Source organism: Athene noctua, chromosome 2, assembly GCF_965140245.1.
Source record: "Athene noctua chromosome 2, bAthNoc1.hap1.1, whole genome shotgun sequence".
Classification (NCBI taxonomy): Eukaryota; Metazoa; Chordata; class Aves; order Strigiformes; family Strigidae; genus Athene; species Athene noctua.
The window spans coordinates 43893229-43913980 of NC_134038.1; the positions used below are offsets into that span (position 1 = coordinate 43893229).

The 20752-nt window shown below is 40.7% G+C and overlaps 1 protein-coding gene across 2 annotated transcripts in view; it reads left to right on the forward strand.

The window, feature by feature from the left end:
* The window catches only part of ATP6V1H (ATPase H+ transporting V1 subunit H), a 63623-nt gene that overhangs the window by 21913 nt on the left and 20958 nt on the right, over positions 1-20752 (forward strand). For both annotated transcript variants that reach the window (XM_074898960.1, XM_074898959.1), the window contains exons 5-9: positions 3847-3960; positions 7979-8083; positions 9143-9196; positions 12032-12129; positions 13590-13782. In XM_074898960.1, coding sequence (XP_074755061.1) covers positions 3847-3960; positions 7979-8083; positions 9143-9196; positions 12032-12129; positions 13590-13782 — 564 coding nt within the window. The remainder of the gene's footprint in view (positions 1-3846; positions 3961-7978; positions 8084-9142; positions 9197-12031; positions 12130-13589; positions 13783-20752) is intronic.

Consider the following 20752-nt stretch of genomic DNA (forward strand, 5'->3'; position numbering starts at 1 on the left):
TGTGTCTAGTGATTACTAAACGGTTTAGGACATTGCCCTAGGAGGTGAACTGTGTTGAGTTCTAATTTGAGCTTTGAGTATTCATGATTGTCAAGCAAGTTGAAAAGCTTGAACCTCTCCACAGTACCTATAATGTGGGGATTATGGTGTTCTTTCAGGTGCCTGTCTGCACATTAGAGCCCTGAGTGAGTGCCCTGACTGCTAGAATAATAGCTAATGGTGGTGGTGGCATTTTACTCATGCCCATCTGCAGCTTTGTCACTCTAACCCTCTTCCTCTTTTCTTTAGATTTATTTTTTTCTCAAGTGTGACACAAACATTAAGATGCAGAGAAGACCAAAGGGACCCTTGATTAGGATGCTAAGTTGGGAGTACCTTGTTTTGGATTACACATTTGATACCAAACTTAGTCTTAGTGTGTGAGAACTCTGTTTATTATGGCTACTTTTGTGAGTAATCAGTCTCATTTTCTGTTGGCCACAGAAGTAATCATTCCACTTCCACTTCTTTGGAACTTTTTGTGTTAGTAGGTCTTGTTTTGCTTACATGCTTTGACATTAGGACATAGTTTATAGCTACAGTATGTGATAGCTGATATTTTCTGTGCTGTGGAATTAATACCCCACAGGTAAAGGCTTTCACTGGCCCACTGTTGAACAATTGCATTAGTTCTAGGTGGCCACAAGAAACTAGTTTTTGAGTAATTTCTTATTTGCTGTATTGTTTGTCATGTCTGTCCAGATGGATGTGTTTTCTCAACTTCATGGTCATGTACTGAAATTTCTCTATTCAGGACCTTACCCTGCCACAGAAGTGGCATGTGTGGAGTTCTTAATGTAAAACATAATGACTTTAAATTGTCCAGGCTTTATAGAGATACAGAAGAATAGAGATGTTGGAACACAGTATATATTTGCTTTTATTTGAAATTTGATGCATTTTTCACTTCAGAAATTCTGCTTCAGTGTCTGAAAGACTGCACTGGCTTTTGCAGTGCTCTCTGACCTCATTTTTCAGGGTTATCTTGCTGCTGGCATAGAGGGCTTGTGTGCAGGCATCTGCATGGCATCATCCCAGGGCTTCCTAACCTTCCATGTCTCCACTAGGCAAGGCTGAAAGAGGACTTCTGTTCTCTTTTGGTCATGTTCAGACAGTAGAACATGCTGTCACTGATGCCTTATGAACCCTTGGTTGCACATTTTTAAGGTGTAATATTCTTGTCAGCAGCATATGGGCCATTGACTGTGTGCCTGTGAGTTTAGTGCAGGGTCTGTTCAGACTGCATGGACCACAGTAGTGGATATGAAGTCTCCTGTCCTTACCCAAGGAGTCTTAATTCAGTACATGCGAAGACTTTAAGTGAAAAATTGTTCAAAGATGTGGCCTGTCATGGTGCTACTGATTTTCAGTAAAATTGTTTTGAGTATGGATGTTCACTGAAGTTTCACAAGATGAACAAATATTTGAAAGCCACTTTCGATAGCTGAAACTTCTAGAAACTATCACAGATAGCATATCTTGTCTGTGCTGGTAATGACTGTCTGTGGTTCTTCTATTACCTTTCTATGCTTCTCTTGCGAGGCTGTAAAAATCGTATCAGCTGTGTTTTGAGCACACCAAAAGCCTACCTGGGTGTCTAGGATTGTTCCAGCAGTTCTTCTTATGGATCTGATCATTGTTCTGAGAAAGACATTTATTTTGGAGGCTGGCAGAAGTGAAGTTAATATAGTGATTGCCTTAGAGTGTCACCATTCCGCTTATTTCTGAAGGTGGAGAGTGTTAGCGTACTGGAGTCCCTGAGGAAACATTTCATATTCGTATGATAAATACTTGAAACAATTTCTCTGGATTAGTGACCTTGTTACACTGCATACTCTGTTACTCATGAAATCTTTAAGAACCTGCACCATAGCAGGTAGCAATACCACCTAAGTGAGCTTTCTCAGAAACAAATTCAGAAATGACAAGTGCTAAATTATTCAACTGTTGGATGTGAGAGCTTCAGGATTTCCTTTTTATCAGTGTAGTCAGTAGCTGCCTGGGAAGGTTCAGCACTACATATTTCAGGGCCGTAGGCAGTTCTCCACTCCTTCCCTCCTGTCTTTACCCCACACCTTAACAGCACACCAGTCTTCTGATTGACAGCATGTTGAAGTTATTTCAGCTTTTCTGCTTCCAGACCTGTCTGTCTCCTCCTTAGTTATATTGTAAACTTAACTCATTAATCCAGTTATTTTTGATCTTTTTAGCTAGACTCTGTGTAGCACAAGTGTAGATACTAACAGCCATTTATTTGATCAAACTGATATTTTTCATCAAACTAACCCTCACAGAGCAGTGGCTCTCCACCAAGGCACTGGGTTCCTGAGAACTTAGTTTTAAAAATTATTTTTATTTTGTAGTTTCAAAAACCCTCTCAAAATTGGTTGTTCAGTGCTTTTTGACACATGCCATATAGAGCATTATCACTGTAAAGGCTATGACTGTCAGATAACTAGTAACACCTGACATTTCCCAGTCAGTGATCAGGACAGCAGTTTGCAGCCCGTGTGGTGCAGTAACTTTTGATAATTTCAGTGACGTGTTGGCTGCAACTCTGATACTTAGTAAGATGTATCCAGGTCATCTTGGGCTTAATGGATTGTATTTCAACAAGCAGGCTTGCCTAGCTGAATCTTGGTCCATAGGGTTAATAATTGGGTGCTGAATTGACAGAGGAAAGCTCTTCAGCTAGGGAAGTTTGAAAGTTAAATTCATTGGGTAGTGAGATACTGTTCTTAAGCAAGTTTCCCAATTACAGTGTTTCAAACAGTTTTGCCTTCCTTGACAGGAGTTGTATACGTGGTTGTAATAGCTTGACTTCAGTGGGGAGATAATTCTTTAGAAGAAAAGCTTACTATCCACCAGGCTAGAAAGTATTTGGAAATGTTGAGAAAAAGCAAGAATCCAGGTATCAGATCTTCCGGAAGACTGGCTGTATTCTAGACTATTAGAAAATAGCAGAGCTCCTCTTTCTCCTTCAGGTTTTCATGGCCTCTTCTCTGGTCTGCTTTAAGGAGAACCATAATAGCTGCTTTTCACAGTGGTTATTAGGTGAGATGCTTGATGAAACTGTGCGCAGTGCCCAGGGTCAGGTACTTGCGGTCTCTTGTGGTTCAATCTAGAAGCCCTGGAGAACAGACTTGGTGGCTGTGTCCTCTCCTACATATGAAGGTTGCCTGAGATAACAGCTGAACCTGTTGCAGCCTCATCTGGGAGAGAAGAGCTTGCTTCCTATTGAGAGGAATGGAGAGATGCGACTAGTTTATGCCTCCTAAGTTTCATTTGTAGCACACATAGCCAAGTTGAAAAACAGGCTTTTGTGTCAAAGTAGCAGTATGTGAAAAACTTAGTATGGACTTTATCCAGTCATAATTGATTGGATGAGGAATAGTGTTCCTCTGGGAAATGACGGTATTTAGCTTGTCTCTCATTTCTCTCATTCTGCTTGCTTGATCAGAAGGATACATCCATTTTTACTCAAGCAGGGGTTGGAGTACTGAGATACAACTAGGGTTTCAAAGTTTGTTTCCCTCCACCCAAAATCTATAACCGTAATGTTAGAGTGCTGAATTGAACTGTATCCACAAGTAACTGTCAAACTGAAAAATTTCATAGATTATAGAGTAGTTTGGGTTGGAAGTGATCCTAGATGATCAGAAGAAGATCATCTAGTTTCAACTGCCATTTCCATTTACAAGCCAGGGGATGCTCTGATAATGGATGCCAGCATAATGAGGAACAAGTAATGGCTTTATCTTGAATACTTTTACAAGTCTATCTTTTCCGCTCTCCCAATTTTTACAGGAAAATCATCAGCGTGTTTGTATCTTCTTTGATTATGCAAAACGTGGTAAAAACACTGCATGGTCCTATTTTCTGCCGATGTTGAATCGACAAGATCTTTTCACTGTGCATATGGTAAGTTTTAAATGAACCTGTCTCTGAAGATTGTAGAGAGAAATGTTGGTTTTATTTTTCTTCAGAAGATTTTGGAGTTTGAAGCTAAACTACTGCCTGGATTGGAAAGATTTTTTTTCTCTTGCAGTCTAAATGAGTCATACAATACAAGCTTCACTTGACCATGTTTTAGAAAGAAATTACATTGTTTACTGACTTTTTTTTTTTTCTTGGAGATTAGAGCAGGTTTTAAAGGCTCAGAAAAGCAAGGATTTTAGAATTAAGCACAGTAAGACATAACTAGAAAAATTACTTTTGTCACAACTGCCAGTCAATGTTCCTCATGCTGTACAAATATTAGAATTTAAGTTCTCATCCTGTGAAAGGTAAATATCTTTACGTTATTCTCTCATATGCTCAAATTACTACAATGCTGCTTGAAATCTGCTTAAAATGTTTTGTAAGCATACAGAGGAAGAAATAATGTCTGCTGTTGTGGTGGGTTGACCCTGGCTGACAGGAAGGCTCCCGCCCTGTTGTGTGCACTGTCTGTCACAGTGAGACTGGGGAGAAAATCGGGAAGGCAGAAGCAAAAAACCTCTTGGCAAGATAAAGACAGTTTAATAAGTGAAGGGGGAAAAAAGGGAAAGGGGATGGAACCCAAAACAAATCCAACGAAAAGACATGATGCAGAAGCAGTCACATAACACCAGAAGGCTGATGCCTGGTGAGCTGTCCTGGTTGTGTCCAATCCCAGCTTCCTGGCCCCCCACCCAACCCACTCACTGAAAGTGTAGAGTGAGAAACAGAGAAGCCACAGAATCATCTAGGTTGGAAAAAACCTTGAAGATCATCTAGTCCCACCATTAACCTAACACTGACAGTTCCCAACTACACCATATCCCTCAGTGCTATGTCAACCCGACTCTTAAACACCTCCAGGGATGGGGACTCCACCACCTCCCTGGGCAGCCCATTCCAACACCTAACAACCCCTTCTGGAAAGAAATACTTCCTGACATCCAGTCTTAACCTTCCCTGGCACACCTTGAGGCCATTCCCTCTTGTCCTATCTCTTGTTACTTGGTTAAATAGACTCATCCCCAGCTCTCTGCACCCTCCTTTCAGGTATTTGTAGAGGGTGATGAGGTCTCCCCTCAGCCTCCTCTTCTCCAGACTAAACACCCCCAGTTCCCTCAGCCGCTCCTCCTACGACCTGTGCTCCAGACCCTGCACCAGCTTCGTTGCCCTTCTCTGGACACGCTCGAGTCATTCAATGTCCTTTTTGTAGTGAGGGGCCCAAAACTGAACACAGGAATCGAGGGGCGGCCTCACCAGTGCTGAGTACTCACTAGTGCCAGTCTCTCTCTGACTGGCAGCTCTCCAGCCACTCCTCCCCAAGCCTGTAGCGCTGCTGGGGGTTGTTGTGGCCCAAGGGCAGCGCCCGGCATTTGGCCTTATTGAAACTCCTCCAGTTGGCCTCAGCCCATGGCTCCAGCCTGTCCAGGTCTCTCTGCAGAGCCTCCCTACCCTCGAGTAGATCAACACTCCCACCCAAACTGACTGAGGGTGCACTCGATCCCCATGTCTAGATCATCCATAAAGATGTTAAACAGGAGTGGCCCCAAAACCGAGCCCTGGGGGACACCACTCGTGACTGGTTGCTAACCGGATTTAACTCCATTCACCACAACTCTTTGGGCCCAGCCATCCAGCCAGTTTTTTACCCAGAAAAGTCCTTGATATTGTGCAAGCACTGCTCAGCAACAGCTAAAACACTGGTATATCAACAGAGTTTTGGTCAACAGTCTTAAACCACAGCATCATATGAGCTGCTGTGAAGAAAATTAAGTCCATCCCAGCCAAACCCAGTACAACCATCTGTGTTGTATGGTATCTGCTGTGCTCTGAGTAACTGGGTGCTGCTAGTGTATATGGAGTAACTTTTCTGGAATTCTTAATATTATTCTGTCATCTGTGGTGAGAACTGGCCATTTAGTCTCAGCAGTTTTCTTCCTTGTGGGGGGAAACATACAGTTATATTACTGTAAATTCCTAATTGAGACCGTAATTTCCTCCAATAAAACTTGCATTATGGCTTGAAGAGAGAGAAAACTGCACAGCTCTGAATTGTTCTTCACTGGATATGTTTACATTGGCCTGGTATGGTAGAATCAAATCAGTGGCTCAGACTACAAAACCACATACCTGGCCTGTGTTATGCTGTGGTGGCAGTAGTGGCACAATTCCTGGCAAGTCACGCTGTTTGCCCTTAAGAGTGGTCAGTGTAACTCTCTTATGGGCTGGACTGCAACTTAAACAGTGAGCTGGCCTGTTTTCAAGGAAAAATGTCAGGCTGGATTTTTTTTTTTTATTCTGACTGATTCACTGCATGGCTGTGGAATCAAATTACTTGGTGCAGCTGAAGGAGGAGACTTGGGGTTTTTTGGTTGATGAGGTGTTTTGGGGTTTGGGTTTTTGTTTTTGATGGTATTGCCACTGAACACCCCTCTTGCAGAAATAACATTGACTTCTCAAGTATGCAGGTAAAGTGTAATTTTTTTTTAGACCCTTGCAGCGCAAACTGAGTAGTCTCCCTGGAATAGTGACTTTCAAATGTATAGTACAAAAGTTTCCATATCCGGTATTTCTCTGCTCACAGATGCATTATTTAGATATTGGGGGGGGGGGGGGGGGGGAGGTTTAGGTACTGCAGAAATATACAAATAACTACAAGTCACAGAGAACCTCATGTGACATGAATTTACTTTAAAACACTGTTTGCTCCCTTATTATGCCTTTTAGTACTGTGTGTGCATATATATATATATTTTTTTTAAACAGCATGAATGTTTTAGAAACAAAGTTTTAGGTTTGTGTTGTTTTTATATTTTATTTTTTTTTCCCCCTTTCTTAGTATGCACACTGGAAGACTTTTGATGCTGCATTGTTGCATCTGCATAGACAGACAAAAGTACTTGACCCTTGTGTCCAGGCCCAAATTCTGCTAGGCATGAATGGTCTCTCATTCAGGGGCCAGGTAGCAGTTTAAACTCAGGAGCATGGTAAGCTAGAGACTTGTTATCTCATGTTTTAAAGATGAAGGGATTTTATAGGGTTACTTGGCTGCATTCAGTAGTGAATTTGACACATTTCAGTGTAGAGATCGTTACTCCAGACTCTCACTCATAATTCCTCTATACATCAGTGGTGGTGGTGCTGTGCATCTGAATGCATTATAGTGGAAAGGAGCCTGGAATAGTCCCCTCACTGCATCATGGAGCTGTATGCAGGCAAATGAACTCTTAATTCAGTAGTTTCTTGGTTAGACTACTTCTTTATATATAAGCTGGCTCAAATGTTTCTACAAATAAGCTGCAGGCTGCAATGCAGAGTTACTTCAAACATAATTTGGAATGGCTGTCATAGAAATATACTCTTGTTATATCTATTCTTGTGCCATAGGCATCATGGAAATCCTTCACCTCACTACATTTTTACTCCTCAGCTTCCCTCTTATATTCTACCATCCCTTTTGGCTTTCCACTCTTTTTTTTTCTGGGCTTGAAACTTCTCCCTTCTTGAAGATGACTTGCTTCAGTTCAAGTACAAAAAACTTCAATACTTTATAATCATTTGTGTTAGCATATGCCACAGTTGGTTAAAGTAAGTCTGCTCATATATGTGGTAGGCCATTCTTACTGTTGGTGGACTTCTGACTCTAATGGAGTCCTACAGCAGTAGCCCATTGATAGCTCCCTTCCACCTCCTTTTGAGTTCTTTGCTGGTGCCTTGTGAACTTCATCAGCTACAGATGTCTGATAACATTGTGAAAATACACCAGTTACTAGGAAGTAGAAACAGCAGAAAGCTGAAGAAACAAAATTACTAGGCATGAAGAGTCTCCTGCAGAGAAAACTGGTAGGTTTCTGTAAGTGGCCATCTTTTACATAAACTTGGTTTCCAGAGCTTATAGGACTTTTCACTGAATCCTGAAGTTGCTGCATTTGAAAAATCTGTTTATTGCATTCTTTTTCAGGCAGCAAGAATTATTGCCAAACTGGCTGCCTGGGGGAGGGAACTTATGGAAGGCAGTGACTTGAATTACTATTTCAACTGGATTAAAACTCAACTCAGTTCACAGGTAAAAAGCTACTTCTGTTTAAACATTACAGTGACTTTTGAAACTTTTAAAAGAATATGAATCTGTAGATGTGCAAAAAAAGGTACATTTTTGGGTTTCTTTTTTAAAATGAAGTTTTACTTTAATTTTTAAAATTAAATCTCCCTTATTCAAACACATAATTTTTACCTTAATATTTCTTATTTTCTACCATAGTATTTGAAATGTAAATTAGAAAGGAAATGAAGGCTTTTTGTCTTTTCTTTTGTTTAACATTGATTTTTCTTCTGGACACTGAAAAAACATGTGATGAGGTTTTTTTTATTGCCCTGTATCGTTCTGTTTCCAAGAGCTTTTTGCCGGGAAGAAAAATCACATGGCAGCAGGAAGTGAATATCAAAGCTTTTTTCCAGTTTACTGTAGTACAGAGCTTTTATTTTTAGTCCCATCTCTTGGAACAAAATAAATCCTGACTTACTTGAACAGTAGTTTTATGGCATTAGCTCAATTTGAACTGCTTACTGCTACCTTGTCCTTGAAAGATGAATTGTTCTCCCTTTGTATTCATTTTTGCAGAATTTCACTTCAATCCTTACCAAAACCTGGTGATTTGTCATTCTATAAGGTAGTGTAGCAGAAGTGGATTCTGGAAAGCAGAGAAACATTCACTAGGTTTAGTAATGGTATATTTTTCATAGTTTTCCTAACTGGGTTTATTAAAAAAGTTTTTTTTCCTCTGGAAGAAGAATATTACAGTTGGAATTTCCTAGAAAGATTCGAGAGAACAGTCTTCACATTCCAAGATGAAGGTGGATAAAAGTCTTGAGTAAATCCACACTTAAATAAATAAAAACAATCTTGATATACCAGGGTCAGCTCCAAAGATATTCTTTTAGATATGATGGTGTGTGTGTGTGAATTAAATACAATACTATCATAATATATTGAGCAGGAAAAGTATCTAATAGTTTCTTCATCTTTTTATGATTAGAGAGTTTGGAGAATTGAAAGAAACTTCATAATGACTGTTCTGTAAAAGTGAAGGACAGCTCTGATTTTAAACTTTTATTGTTTTGCTAGAAGCTACGTGGTACAGGGGGTTCTGTGGAAGCAGGAACAGTCTCCACAAGCGATGTGAGTATATCTTTGAAATCTGTTAATGTTAGATTTTGGGCAGGTGATACCCACTCCTTGGATTAAAGTGCAGAGCTGTTCTGTCTAGTGTCAGTAATAGAAGGTACTTGGAATCAGAACTGTACGACAGCAGAGTGCCAGGTGATGGCGCCAAGAAACAAAAGTATTTTTAAAACACCAATTTCAGAGAAAGAAGAAGTATGTATTTTACAAGTCATCTTGTGTTGTTAAAACTGTAGATGTATGTAGCATTCTCTTTGCATATGATTTTTTCAAGTTTTAGCAATTAATATTTGAATATTGAAATTAATATTTGAATTAATATATTGTCTGATTAGCACTGAACTGTTGGACTTGTAGAAGCAACCTGAGACTAAGAAGCTTTTGGCTCTTGGGATTTACGGAACTTAGGGTACATCAGATATTGAAGCTAACATTGCCCCTCAACCTCTGTAGCACGAAGATACACAAGAGTGCTTTCAAAGCTCTAAGCTTTTCATGTTTGAATAGCTTGAATTCAGGGGAAAATGGATTGTCCTTTTCACATCAGTATTTATTTATACAAAATTTCACGTAGCTGTAATGGCTGTTGAGCTTGGAGATGAACTGTGGCAGTATAGCAAACACTAGTGATCATCATAACTGGATTTTCTGTTTTGTTGTGGCACAACGAGACAGTTTATTGTGGTTTTTGAATGTGGAGTAGAATTCAGTTGGGTCTTTTTTTTCTTTGCAGCCTGAACATATTCACAGTTTTTCAGAAGACTTAAATATGAACCTGCAGTTTGTTTTTCTTCTAAGTGTAGTCATTGCTTTGAAGTGTTAGCTTCCTGTAGAGAAAAGCCTCTTAAATTACCATCTGACTGGGGTTGAAAATAGAAAAGATGAAAGACTATTATACATGACCATGGATAGGGGGTAAAATTAGGGCCTGAGTATAAAAGTTAAAGTATTTCAGTATTTCACATGCAGTTCTGTTAGGTTTTGTTAGGCTGACAGCCCTCAGTCATATAACCTTAAAAGAGTAAGTAGTTCTATAACATGCAACACCACTTTTTATGGAGCTGTGAGCTCTTCTAACTTGCTTATAAATCTGTATTCATTGTACTGTAGCACTGCATGGATGTACTGTACCACTGCAGGGTCCCAAAGTAGCAGAACTGGTAGTGCAAATATGTTCTAGGACAATTAAGTTGGGTAAGTGTTGTCTTGACTTTGTTAGTGTTCTGATTTCAGATCTAGCTTGTGCAGGATTTCCAAGGAGGTCCTGACTAGTTTATTTCAGACTAAATTACAGATGTAGTTGTAGCATTTTACACAGGGAATGAGGGCTGGCATCTATTCTGAAATTTCAATTATAGTGTTGGAAGAGAATGCTTTTATGACAGTCTCATTAAGAAGAAAACTCCAAGTTCAGTAGTTCACCACAGGTTGGTGGTGCAGATAAATGAATACCTTATTCAGAGTGGGACGGCTGGATGTCTGCTTATGTCCGTTTTATTTGCATGGTGTATGAGAGTAAGTACCAACCTGGGAAAATGAATGATGATGATTTGGGGCCAGATGTTCAGACTGAGTTTTCATATAAAGGTCTTAATTCTGTGTCTCTCATCAGAGATTAATTCATCTTTATTTTAAATTTGCCTTATTGTCTCTTTTCTCTTCATCTGGGATTGCCTAACCTCTTTACTCCATTAAATATTTGAAGGGTTTGACCTTGCATTATGTGAGTGATCTACCATAAGACTTTCAAGACACTTAATAAAGAAAAAGGTTTATGGAGAAAAAAACCCAACATTTTTATCAGCAGCATGTCTGAGTATTAGTGAAGATAATGCCTGAAGTTGAGCAAGAGAGAAAAAAATGGCACTTCTGTTGCACCTTGGGAATCTTTCTGTTGCTGTAGTAGCAGAGACAGTGTGTTGATTGAAGCCCATTTTTGAACTGCAGCCCATCTTATGTGTTACAACACATAAAATATATACTTCCAGAGATGAAAAGCTGTTTAATGATTCTGTCTTTGTGGCCGTTCATATAGGAGTCTGAATGAAAATAAATTCAGTGGTTCATATCTCTTTTCCTGATGGAAAAGCTTTAGTTGACTTATTCTTTTCTTAGTACAATATACTGTGCTAAGCTTTTAACTAAAAGAATAAAAAATTAAAATGCAAAGATAAACTTTGAGGATGATTTTGCATACTTGTTTTTCTAGTGGTATTTTTTTTTTGTATAAATATACATCTCATTATGATAAGCATGGTACTGTGTAGCAAATGCCTAGGAAAATATACAATTGTAATGGCACCACTGCTGTTCTGAGTTGGAGAATGTGAGTAAGAAGAACCTGAGCTCAAGATTCCTTTTTCTACATTGACCTCTAGCAAACTTCTTCAAGCTTGGTAACCAGTTTGCTGATTTATTTCCTAAAGTTTGCTCAACGCAGTAACAATTGACTCTGTGGGTGAAAGGGCTCTGGTGGTATAATTGAACAGAAGACAGCCTTCATTCCTAGATACTGAAAGAAGGCACGTTCAAATGTGCTATAAAAATCTGTTATGGTGATGTAAAATGGTATCGCTTTCATAACACTTCTTTCCTATTCAGAGTTCTTCTCCATTTTAATTTTGCTTCTCACCTTTTCTTGTGAGATTTTTTTTTTTTTTTTTTTTACATAGCAGGATGTAAAGCATTGTAAGAGTGAGCCTGTTTAATTCAGAAGTGTCACTGAAGTGTGTGTTGACGTATGCCAGTAAAGCCTGGAAAGTTGGAAAACTGAACTTTAGCACACTATCTAACTCTTCTTGTACAAAGTGATGTGTTCTTCTCTTCACCCAGAGTTCCCAGTATGTACAATGTGTTGCTGGATGTCTGCAGCTGATGCTAAGGGTCAATGAATATCGCTTTGCGTGGGTAGAAGCAGATGGAGTAAATTGGTGAGCATTTATTTCAATTTATATGGATATACTTGCACTTACAAGAGCACGTTTCCTAGTGACCTCTTCTGGTATAGAACTCTTCTAAAAGACAGCTGCTCTGTTTGAGTACAAAACCTATTTGTTTTCAAACATTAATACAGTCAAACAGGCAAATGAAACTTGCAGATAAAGGTACCAGTGTTGAAGCTTTAATGCTACTTTACTCTTCATGAAAAACTGCTTATATAGCCATTTGTCTTCAGCTGAAGATGGTCTGTTTTATTTAATAGAACAAGAACTAATGAAATGAACTTCTGTAATCTTCCTTGTCTTTCAGTTTGGAGTTGATCAGTCTGAAAGTATTAGTGAAAAGAGAAACATGTTTTAGAGCTAAGCTCGATTTTTTTCCACATACGGCTTCAAGTAGGTCATTCTTTTATCCAGATTCTCTTCATAAATAGCTCTGCATGAGGCTAGGATGTCACTCAATTTATTTAAAAAATGCTTGTCTAGAAATTATTTTTCTGCCATGCAGGCGTTATTGGGGATGGTGGCTGTACAATTTGGACTTTAAGAAAAAATAGCCCTGTACTCTGCAATGGAGAGAAGTCAAAATTGCCAGTGAAGTGAAAGTTCAAAAGATGTTCATGTGTGTCAAGGTGACATTATTGAAACAAACTTCTTCACCAAGAAAGTCTTTTAATAAACTATCAAAGCATTACAATAATCCTGTGTTTCAACAAGTTTGAATTTATCTTCATTTTGATAGCGATGATCTTGAAAGTAGATAATTATTTTTCTTTAGATTGAGTTAGGCTTTTTTGGAGTGGACCTGTAAATTGCTTATTAAATTTTCAAAACTTCAGCTGAACAAAGCTTCAGTATGATTTCTTCTTGGAGATCTGATATTACTTCTTCTCTAGTAATGCTTTGTATGTCTGTGATATGTTATACCTATAAGCTGTTTTCTGAGAACTCACTCATTACGTAATACCTACTTCAGCTCATTTCAGACACTCCTGTGGAGAGTAACGATTAAGGAAACAAGTTCAATTTGTGTAGATTTTGTTCTATTTACTCCTTCTCTTTCTTAACTCTGAAGGAGTAGCTATGTGTACCTCCATTTCTCTGTTCTTCTAGAATGACAAATAATGCTCTAAACACGCCAGTAGAAAAACAGTCTCGGTGAACCTGAGGATGGATACAGTACCACGTCAGTTCACATGGGAAAAGGTGCTTTATGGCTGTAGGGCTAAGGAGGAAACAACTATATCTTTAAAAGATGGCTTTCTGAGCAAGCTGCTTGTACAGTGATAAATGCTGGTGCAGGATACTGTGAAGTGTGTGTTGTATACTAATCCTCAGCAGCTCTTTCCAATAAATTCCTGTTAACCCCTTCTTTTCATGTTTCAGGGTAAGCAATGCAATCTATACAGTCATGATTTAAAAGCTAAATGTATATTATGCTAATTTTTCAGTATCATGGGAGTCTTGAGCAACAAATGTGGCTTCCAGCTCCAGTATCAGATGATTTTCTGTGTGTGGCTGCTGGCATTTAGCCCTCAAATGTGTGAATATCTCCGTCGGTATAATATTGTTCCAGTGCTGTCGGATATTCTTCAGGAATCTGTTAAAGAGAAAGTAACTAGAATCATCCTTGCCGCATTTCGGGTAAGTGTCTGTTGTCTGTAGTCACACTGCACTTCTCTCTCATTTGAGATAGTATGAGTGTGTCTCAAATGTTGCTCAGGCACAGCTGTTTCTGCTAGACTGTCTCAGTAAAATGTATTGAAAGCTTAATTCTCCCTTTTTTTTTTTTTTTTTGTGAACTGAGTTTTACTACAGGTAATAGAGATGCTATTACAAATAACAGATGGCTGCTATTCAATGTTATCTTAAAGTAACTAGTGATTTCCCTTCTTGGTTCAAGATTCTTTTTTCTACTGGTACTAGTGTAAAACACTAGTTACTAATACCTGATGAACTTTGCCTGATGAAGCTTTAATTTAAAAATATTATTTAATTAATTAATTTAATTAATTTAATTAATTAATTTAAAAATATTATTTTTAATATGTTTGTCCAGCTGACTGACATGGAAACTGTTTTTGTCTGCTAGTCTAAAAAATCTGTCAAGATGAATGAGAATCTCCATGTAAGAGTCATTAGTTGACTTACTGTGTCCACATTGCCTGAAAATCACTGGTCGTATTTAGGATAATCACAGAATCATTCAGGTTGGAAAAGACCCTTGAGATCTAATCCAACCATCAGCCTACTCTGCAAAGTTCTCCCCTACACCGTATCCCCCCAAAACTCATCTAAACGACCCTTAAACACATCCAGGGATGGTGACTCCACCACCTCCCTGGGCAGCCTATTCCACTGTCTGACCACTCTTTCTGTGAAAGATTTTTTTCCTAATGTCCAGTCTGAACCTCCCCTGTAGGAGTTTAAAGCCGTTCCCCCTTGTTCTGTCACTAATTACCTGTAAGAAGAGACCAGCACCAACCTCTCTACAATGTCCTTTCAGGTAGTTGTAGAGAGTGATGAGGTCTCCCCTCAGCCTAATCTGGAATAACTAGGCACTGAGGCTTGATGTTTTCATTGTGAGAGTACCAATTTGTGTTTGTGGATGCTAATTGTACATGTGCACATAGGTTTATGTGCATGCTTGTCAAGTGTCTTTGTAATGCTAGAATGACTTGTAATCCTGTTTTAAAACAGGTCTTGTATCCTGAATACATGTAGATCTTGGAAACTATTTGTTTTCCTGGGTGTTGATTGTGATCCAGTAGTAGGTGTTGCAAGCAAATTAGGATGGGGAGAGAGGAATTGTTGCTTACTGACTTGCTGGTCAGCAATAATGAGCTGTGTGCAGGTGCTTAGTCTGTGGCTTAAATGGTCTCTAGCCACTTTGAAAAATTTCTGAATAAGGTAGATTCTTACCCTGCTGAAGGAGGTCAGTTGACATGAGGTATTCAGTAGGGGCTGTTCTTACTATTTGGACCTCTGTAGGTGTTCTAGCGTACTTTAAGAGTTTAATATTAGGATTAAGCACCATCACAGCTTGGAAAAAAGGAAAGAGAAAAATTGAGGTGATCAGCAGTTTATATCAAACTTCTTCCAATTCTGAGGTCATAAAAAGGAGGAGAAGTAATTGCTAGTTCTTAGATTTAGTGTGTTTTGCAAGAGGAGACAAAAATGAAGCCAAGTTCTTTTAATAAAGGCTGGGAAAGAATAAGATGGTCCTGTTACAGGCTTCAGAGAAATTAATTTACCTGTTTCCTTTCTCCAACATTAAAGACTAGTGTTGTCATGAAAACGAGGTGATAAACTGGCAGCCAGGAAATAATAGATTAGAAATTAGACATCAGAGTTCTGAAGCAAAATTAAAATAGGAGGCAGAGGCAAAATAGCCCTTTTCCTGTGTGAGAGGCCACGGTATCAGTTTATGAAAAAAAGGAACCAAAATAAGTGAATTGCATAAAGGACTGGGCTTGATCATTCCCCAGATCCTACTGCCTGTGCGTTACTGAAGGTATGCCATGAGTCTTGACAACTTGCATACGTCTCCTACTACTTGATCTTTTTATTGTTTCACATGGACACTAGTGATACAGCCAGGAGCAGTCTGAGGAATATCAAGAAGGATTATAAAGCCCTGGAGGCATTGGTAAGGGACTGTGGAACACAGGTAGTTTTTTCATCAATTCTCCTGGTCAAAGGGAAGAAGTTTGAAAGGGTGAGTTGAGTCTGGCATGTCAACAGTTGGTTATGGGACTGATGCCAGAGCTTAAACCATGGGACTTGCTTTGAGAAACCTGGTGTACTGGGGACAGCTGAGGTCCACCTGTCAGAAGGGGTAGAACATCTTCAGTCATGGGCTTGCCATGCTGCTGAAGAGGGCTTTAAACTAAAGTTTCTGGGGGAGGGGAACCTCAATCCATCCCACTCCTACCAGATTGATACCAGTGCCAGCAATAGATGCAGTAGATGCTCAGAGCCTGGAGAGGGGTCACAAATCAGCAGGAGAGCACCTGAGGAGCAGCACAAAGGAATTCCAGCCACTCACTCCAGCCAGTAAGTCAGCTTCATCTCGTCCCAACTTAAATGCCTCTATGCAAATGCATGTGTCAGGGGAAGTAAACAAGAGGAGCTAGAGACGTGTGCATGCCTGCAGGGTTACAATCTTATTGGCATCACAAGAAGTGGTGGGATGACTCCTATGACTGGAGTGTTGGGGTGGAAGGATACCAGCTCTTTAGGAAGAACAGGCAGGGCAGACAAGGAGGGGGTGTCACCCTCTGTCAGTGACCAGCAGGAGTGCATGGAGCTATCCCGATCCACTGTTGGGGGAGGTTTCGATATGATCCCAAGAGCTAGATTAAGACACAAACGAGGTCAAATACTGTATACCCAAACTAGGTTTTTATTAGGGGTAGTGATAGGACAGAATGGAAGGAAAAGGCAGAAATCAAGCAAGGATGTGGGATAGGACTGCAAGACTAGTCACCACCATGGATCCAGCAGCATCCCATTGGTCCTCAGTCTTCAGTTCTTCAGTGGTGGGTGCACACAGATCTGGCTTCGATGGTAGATGCACCCTAAGCGAAATATTCTGGTGCCTTTTTAAGTTCATGGTATCCACTGATTAGCATATCTGCTTGCCTTTAATTTTTTTTTCTCTGGTCAGGGCAGGAACGTTTGCCTCTTATTGGTTCATTAGCAATGCATGCATGGGGTCTAGCCTACACAATAGAGCCACAAATGGCTACAGGATGGGGCCAGCTCAGCACACCTCTGCCCCTTTGAGGCTTATCTAAAGAGTCTGGACAATGCAATCACAAAGAAGTGTGGGGGTGCACCTTTCAATACACTCCTGCCTCTGCACCACATCCCCCAGACCAATTCACAGGCCACAGCAGCTTCTCTTGGAGGTTTGCACAGACACAAGCAAGCTTTGAGACAGTCATATGACATTTCAGTCTCTCACAGGAGCTCAGCCTGGGCATGGATGAGGAGCTGACTGAGAGCTTATAGGTCAGGATTAAAGGGAGGGCAGGGACAGGAGACATTATACTGGGGATCTGTTACAGGCCACCCAACCAGGAAGACCAACTGGATGAGGCCCTCTATAGACAGATAGGAGCAGCCTCTCATGAGCCTTGGTCCTCATGGGGAACTTCAACCACCCTGGTATCTGGTGGAGGGACAGACAACACTGCACGGCATAAGCAGTCCAGGAGGTTCCTGGAATGCACTGATGATAACTTCCTTCTCCAAGTGATAGAGGAGTCAACAAGGAGAGGTGCTGTGCTGGACCTTGGTCTCACCAACAAGGAGGGGCTGGTGGAGAGTGAAGCTCAAGGGCAGCCTTGGCTGCAGTGACCATGAAATGGTGGAGTTCAAGATTCTTAAGGCATCAAGGACGGCATGCAGCAAGCTCGCTACCCTGGACTTCAGGAGAGCAGACTTTGGCCTCTTCAGGGATCTGCTTGATGGAGTGGCACGGGATAAAGCCCTGGAGGAAAGAGGGGCCCAAGGAAGCTGGTTAATATTCAAGGATCACCTCCTCAAAGCTCAGGAGTGATGCATCCAGACAAAGAGGAAGTCAGGTAAAAATGCCAGGAGGCCTGCACGGATGAACAGGGAGCTCCTGGACAAACTCAAACACAAAAAGGCATCCTACAGGGGGTGGAAGCAAGGACAGGTAGCCTGGGAGGAATACAGAGAAACTATGCGTAACCAGGGATCAGGTTAGGATATCTAAAGCCCTGACTGAATTAAATCTGGCTAGGGACATCAAGGGCAACAAGAAAAACTTCTGTAGGTACATTGGTGATAAAAGTGAGAATAGGGAAAATGTGGGCCCTCTCTGGAAGGAAATGAGAGACCTGATTACCTAGGGTATGGAGAAGGCTGACGTACTCAACAACTTTTTGACTCAGTCTTCACTGACAAGTGCTCCAGCCACACTGCCCAAGTTGCAGAAAGCAAAGACAGGGACTGGGAGAAGGAAGAACTTCCCACTGTAGGAAAAGATCAGATTCGAGACCATCTAAGGAACATGAAGGTGCACAAGTCCGTGGGACCTGATGAAATGCATCCATGGATCCTGAGGGAACTGGCAGATGAAGTGGCTAAGCCACTATCCATTGTATTTGAGAAGTTGTGGCAGTCTGGTGAAGTTCCCACTGACTGGAAAAGGGGAAATGGAACCTCCATTTTTAAAAAGGGAAGAAAGGAAGACCTGGGAAGGTACAGGCCAGTCAGTCTTGCCTCTGTGCCCGTCAAGACCGTGGAGCGGATCCTTCTGGAAGCTGTGTTAGGTCACATGGAAAATAAGGAGCATGGCTTCACTAAGGGCAAATTATGTCTGACAGATTTGGAGGCCTTCTATGATGGAGTTAAAGTGTTGGTGGATAAGGGAAGAGCAAGTGACACCATCTACCTGGACTTGTGCAAAGTTTTTGATGCTGTCCCATACGACATCCTTGTCTCTAAACTGGGAGAGATGCAGATTTGATGGATGGACCACTTGGTGGATATGGAATTGGCTGGGTGGTTGCACTCAAAACAGTTGCAGTCAATGTCTCGATGTCCAAATGGAGGGGGGTGACGAGTGGTGTTCCTCAGGGGTTGGTATTGGGACCAGTGCTGTTTAACATCTTTGTTGGTGACATGGACAGTGGGATTGAGTGCACCCTCAGCAATTTTGACAACACCAATCTGTTGTCAAAAGCAGACACTCTGGAGGGAAGGGATGCCATCCAGAGGGACCTGGACAGGCTTGAGGTGGGCCTGTTTGAACCTCATGAAGTTCAACAAGGCCAAGTGTAAGGTCCTGCACATGGGTCAGGGCAATCCCAAGCACAAATACAGGCTGGGTGATAAGTGGACTGAGAGCAGCCCTGCGGAGAAGGACTTGGGAGTATTGGTAGATGAGAGGCTCAACATGACCTGGCATTGTGCATTTGCAGCCCTGAAAACCAACTGTGTCCTGGGCTGCATCAAGAGAAGTGTGGCCAGCAGGTCAAGGGAGGTGATTTTCCCTTCTCTACTCTGCTCTCATGAGACCCCACCTGCAGCGCTGTGTCCAGCTCTGGGGCCTCCAGTATAAGAAGGACATGGACCTGCTGAAGTGGGGCCAGAGGAGGCCACAAAGATGGCTGGGCAGCTGGAGCACCTCCCCTATGAGGACAGGCTGAGAGAGTTGGGGTTGTTCAGCCTGGAGAAGGCTTGGGGGAGGCCTTATAGTGGCCTTCCAGTACTTACAGGGGGCCCACAGGCAAGATGGGGAGGAACTCTTTATCAGGGAGTGTAGTGATAGGACAAGGGGTAATGGTTTTAAATGGGAAGAGGGAAGATTTAGATTAGATATAAGGAAGAAATTCTTTACTGTGAGGGTGGTGAGGTACTAGAAAAGGTTGCCCGGAGAGGTTGTGTCCTGCCCCCTTTCTGGAAGTGTCCAGGGCCAGGCTGGATGGGGCTGTGAGCAACCTGGTCCAGTGAAAGTTGTCCCTGCGTGTGTCATGGGGGCTGGAACTAGATGATCTGTAACCCAAACTATTCTGTGATTTCTCCTGATTTGACCGTTTCACCTCTTTGGCAAGTTAATTGCCTGAAGTATGTAATTGTAATGTAATGTTTTTCTATACCCAGATACTGGGTACTTCTGTCTCCTTTGAATCAATTACTCTATCTCTTTACTTATTAAAATTTTTTTTCCTAATTTTTTGTACTTTTATTGTCTTTTATGCCTGTTTTATACATGTAACTCATTTTATACCCTAAGATTTTTTTTTTCACCGAGTAGTTTACTGTTTCTATTTAATGTGTTTCTGTTTGTGCTTTTCTATTATAACATATCCTTTCAATTTCAGTATAAAAAGCTTGAATATCTCACTATGGTATGTGATAGGTAATAATATTTGGAGTAGCTTCCACATCTTCCTATAATTGTCTTGAAGTTCTTTGGAAACTTCATCTGTCTGCTCCTTGAACTTGTTGAATTTTGTCTTTTAGGATTCATTATTTGTGTCTTTCCTCTCATTAGCACTTCTAACTCTAAGTGATTTAGCATTACTTTCTGTAAATTACCTTTTACTTGTCAGTTCTTACTGAAATAGAAATGGGGTTTTTTTGCACATTAAACCTAATTGTATGTAGCCATTAAAAGCAGCAATATGACTTATTTTCACTGTGAAAGTTTTAACTTGCAGTGTTCTGCCTTGCTATCTAATATGATGTCTGGTATCTTAGAAACCTTAGGTGTAGTGGCTCTGTGACATGATAGTCAAATTCCTTCTGTATGGTTTCATTGCTTATTTCTGGTAGATGTGAAGGCCTATTTATATGAATACATGTTCTGTTTAAGGACTTTGACTTCTATACGGAATTCATGTTTTCAGCTTTATCAGAAAGTGCAGGTGGCTAGCTCTGAACAACATAATTTGAAACTGATTAAAACTGAGTAGAAATGTAATGAATAAATGACATTGGAATTTGACTATTACATTTGTGCTTGTAATTCTGGTCTTACCAACAAGTTTCTGTTTGAATAAAAATGTCTAGTTGGAATATTACCAAATTCAAAAGAAGCTAACTTAATCCAGATGGTAACTCTTGAGTTGGAAAG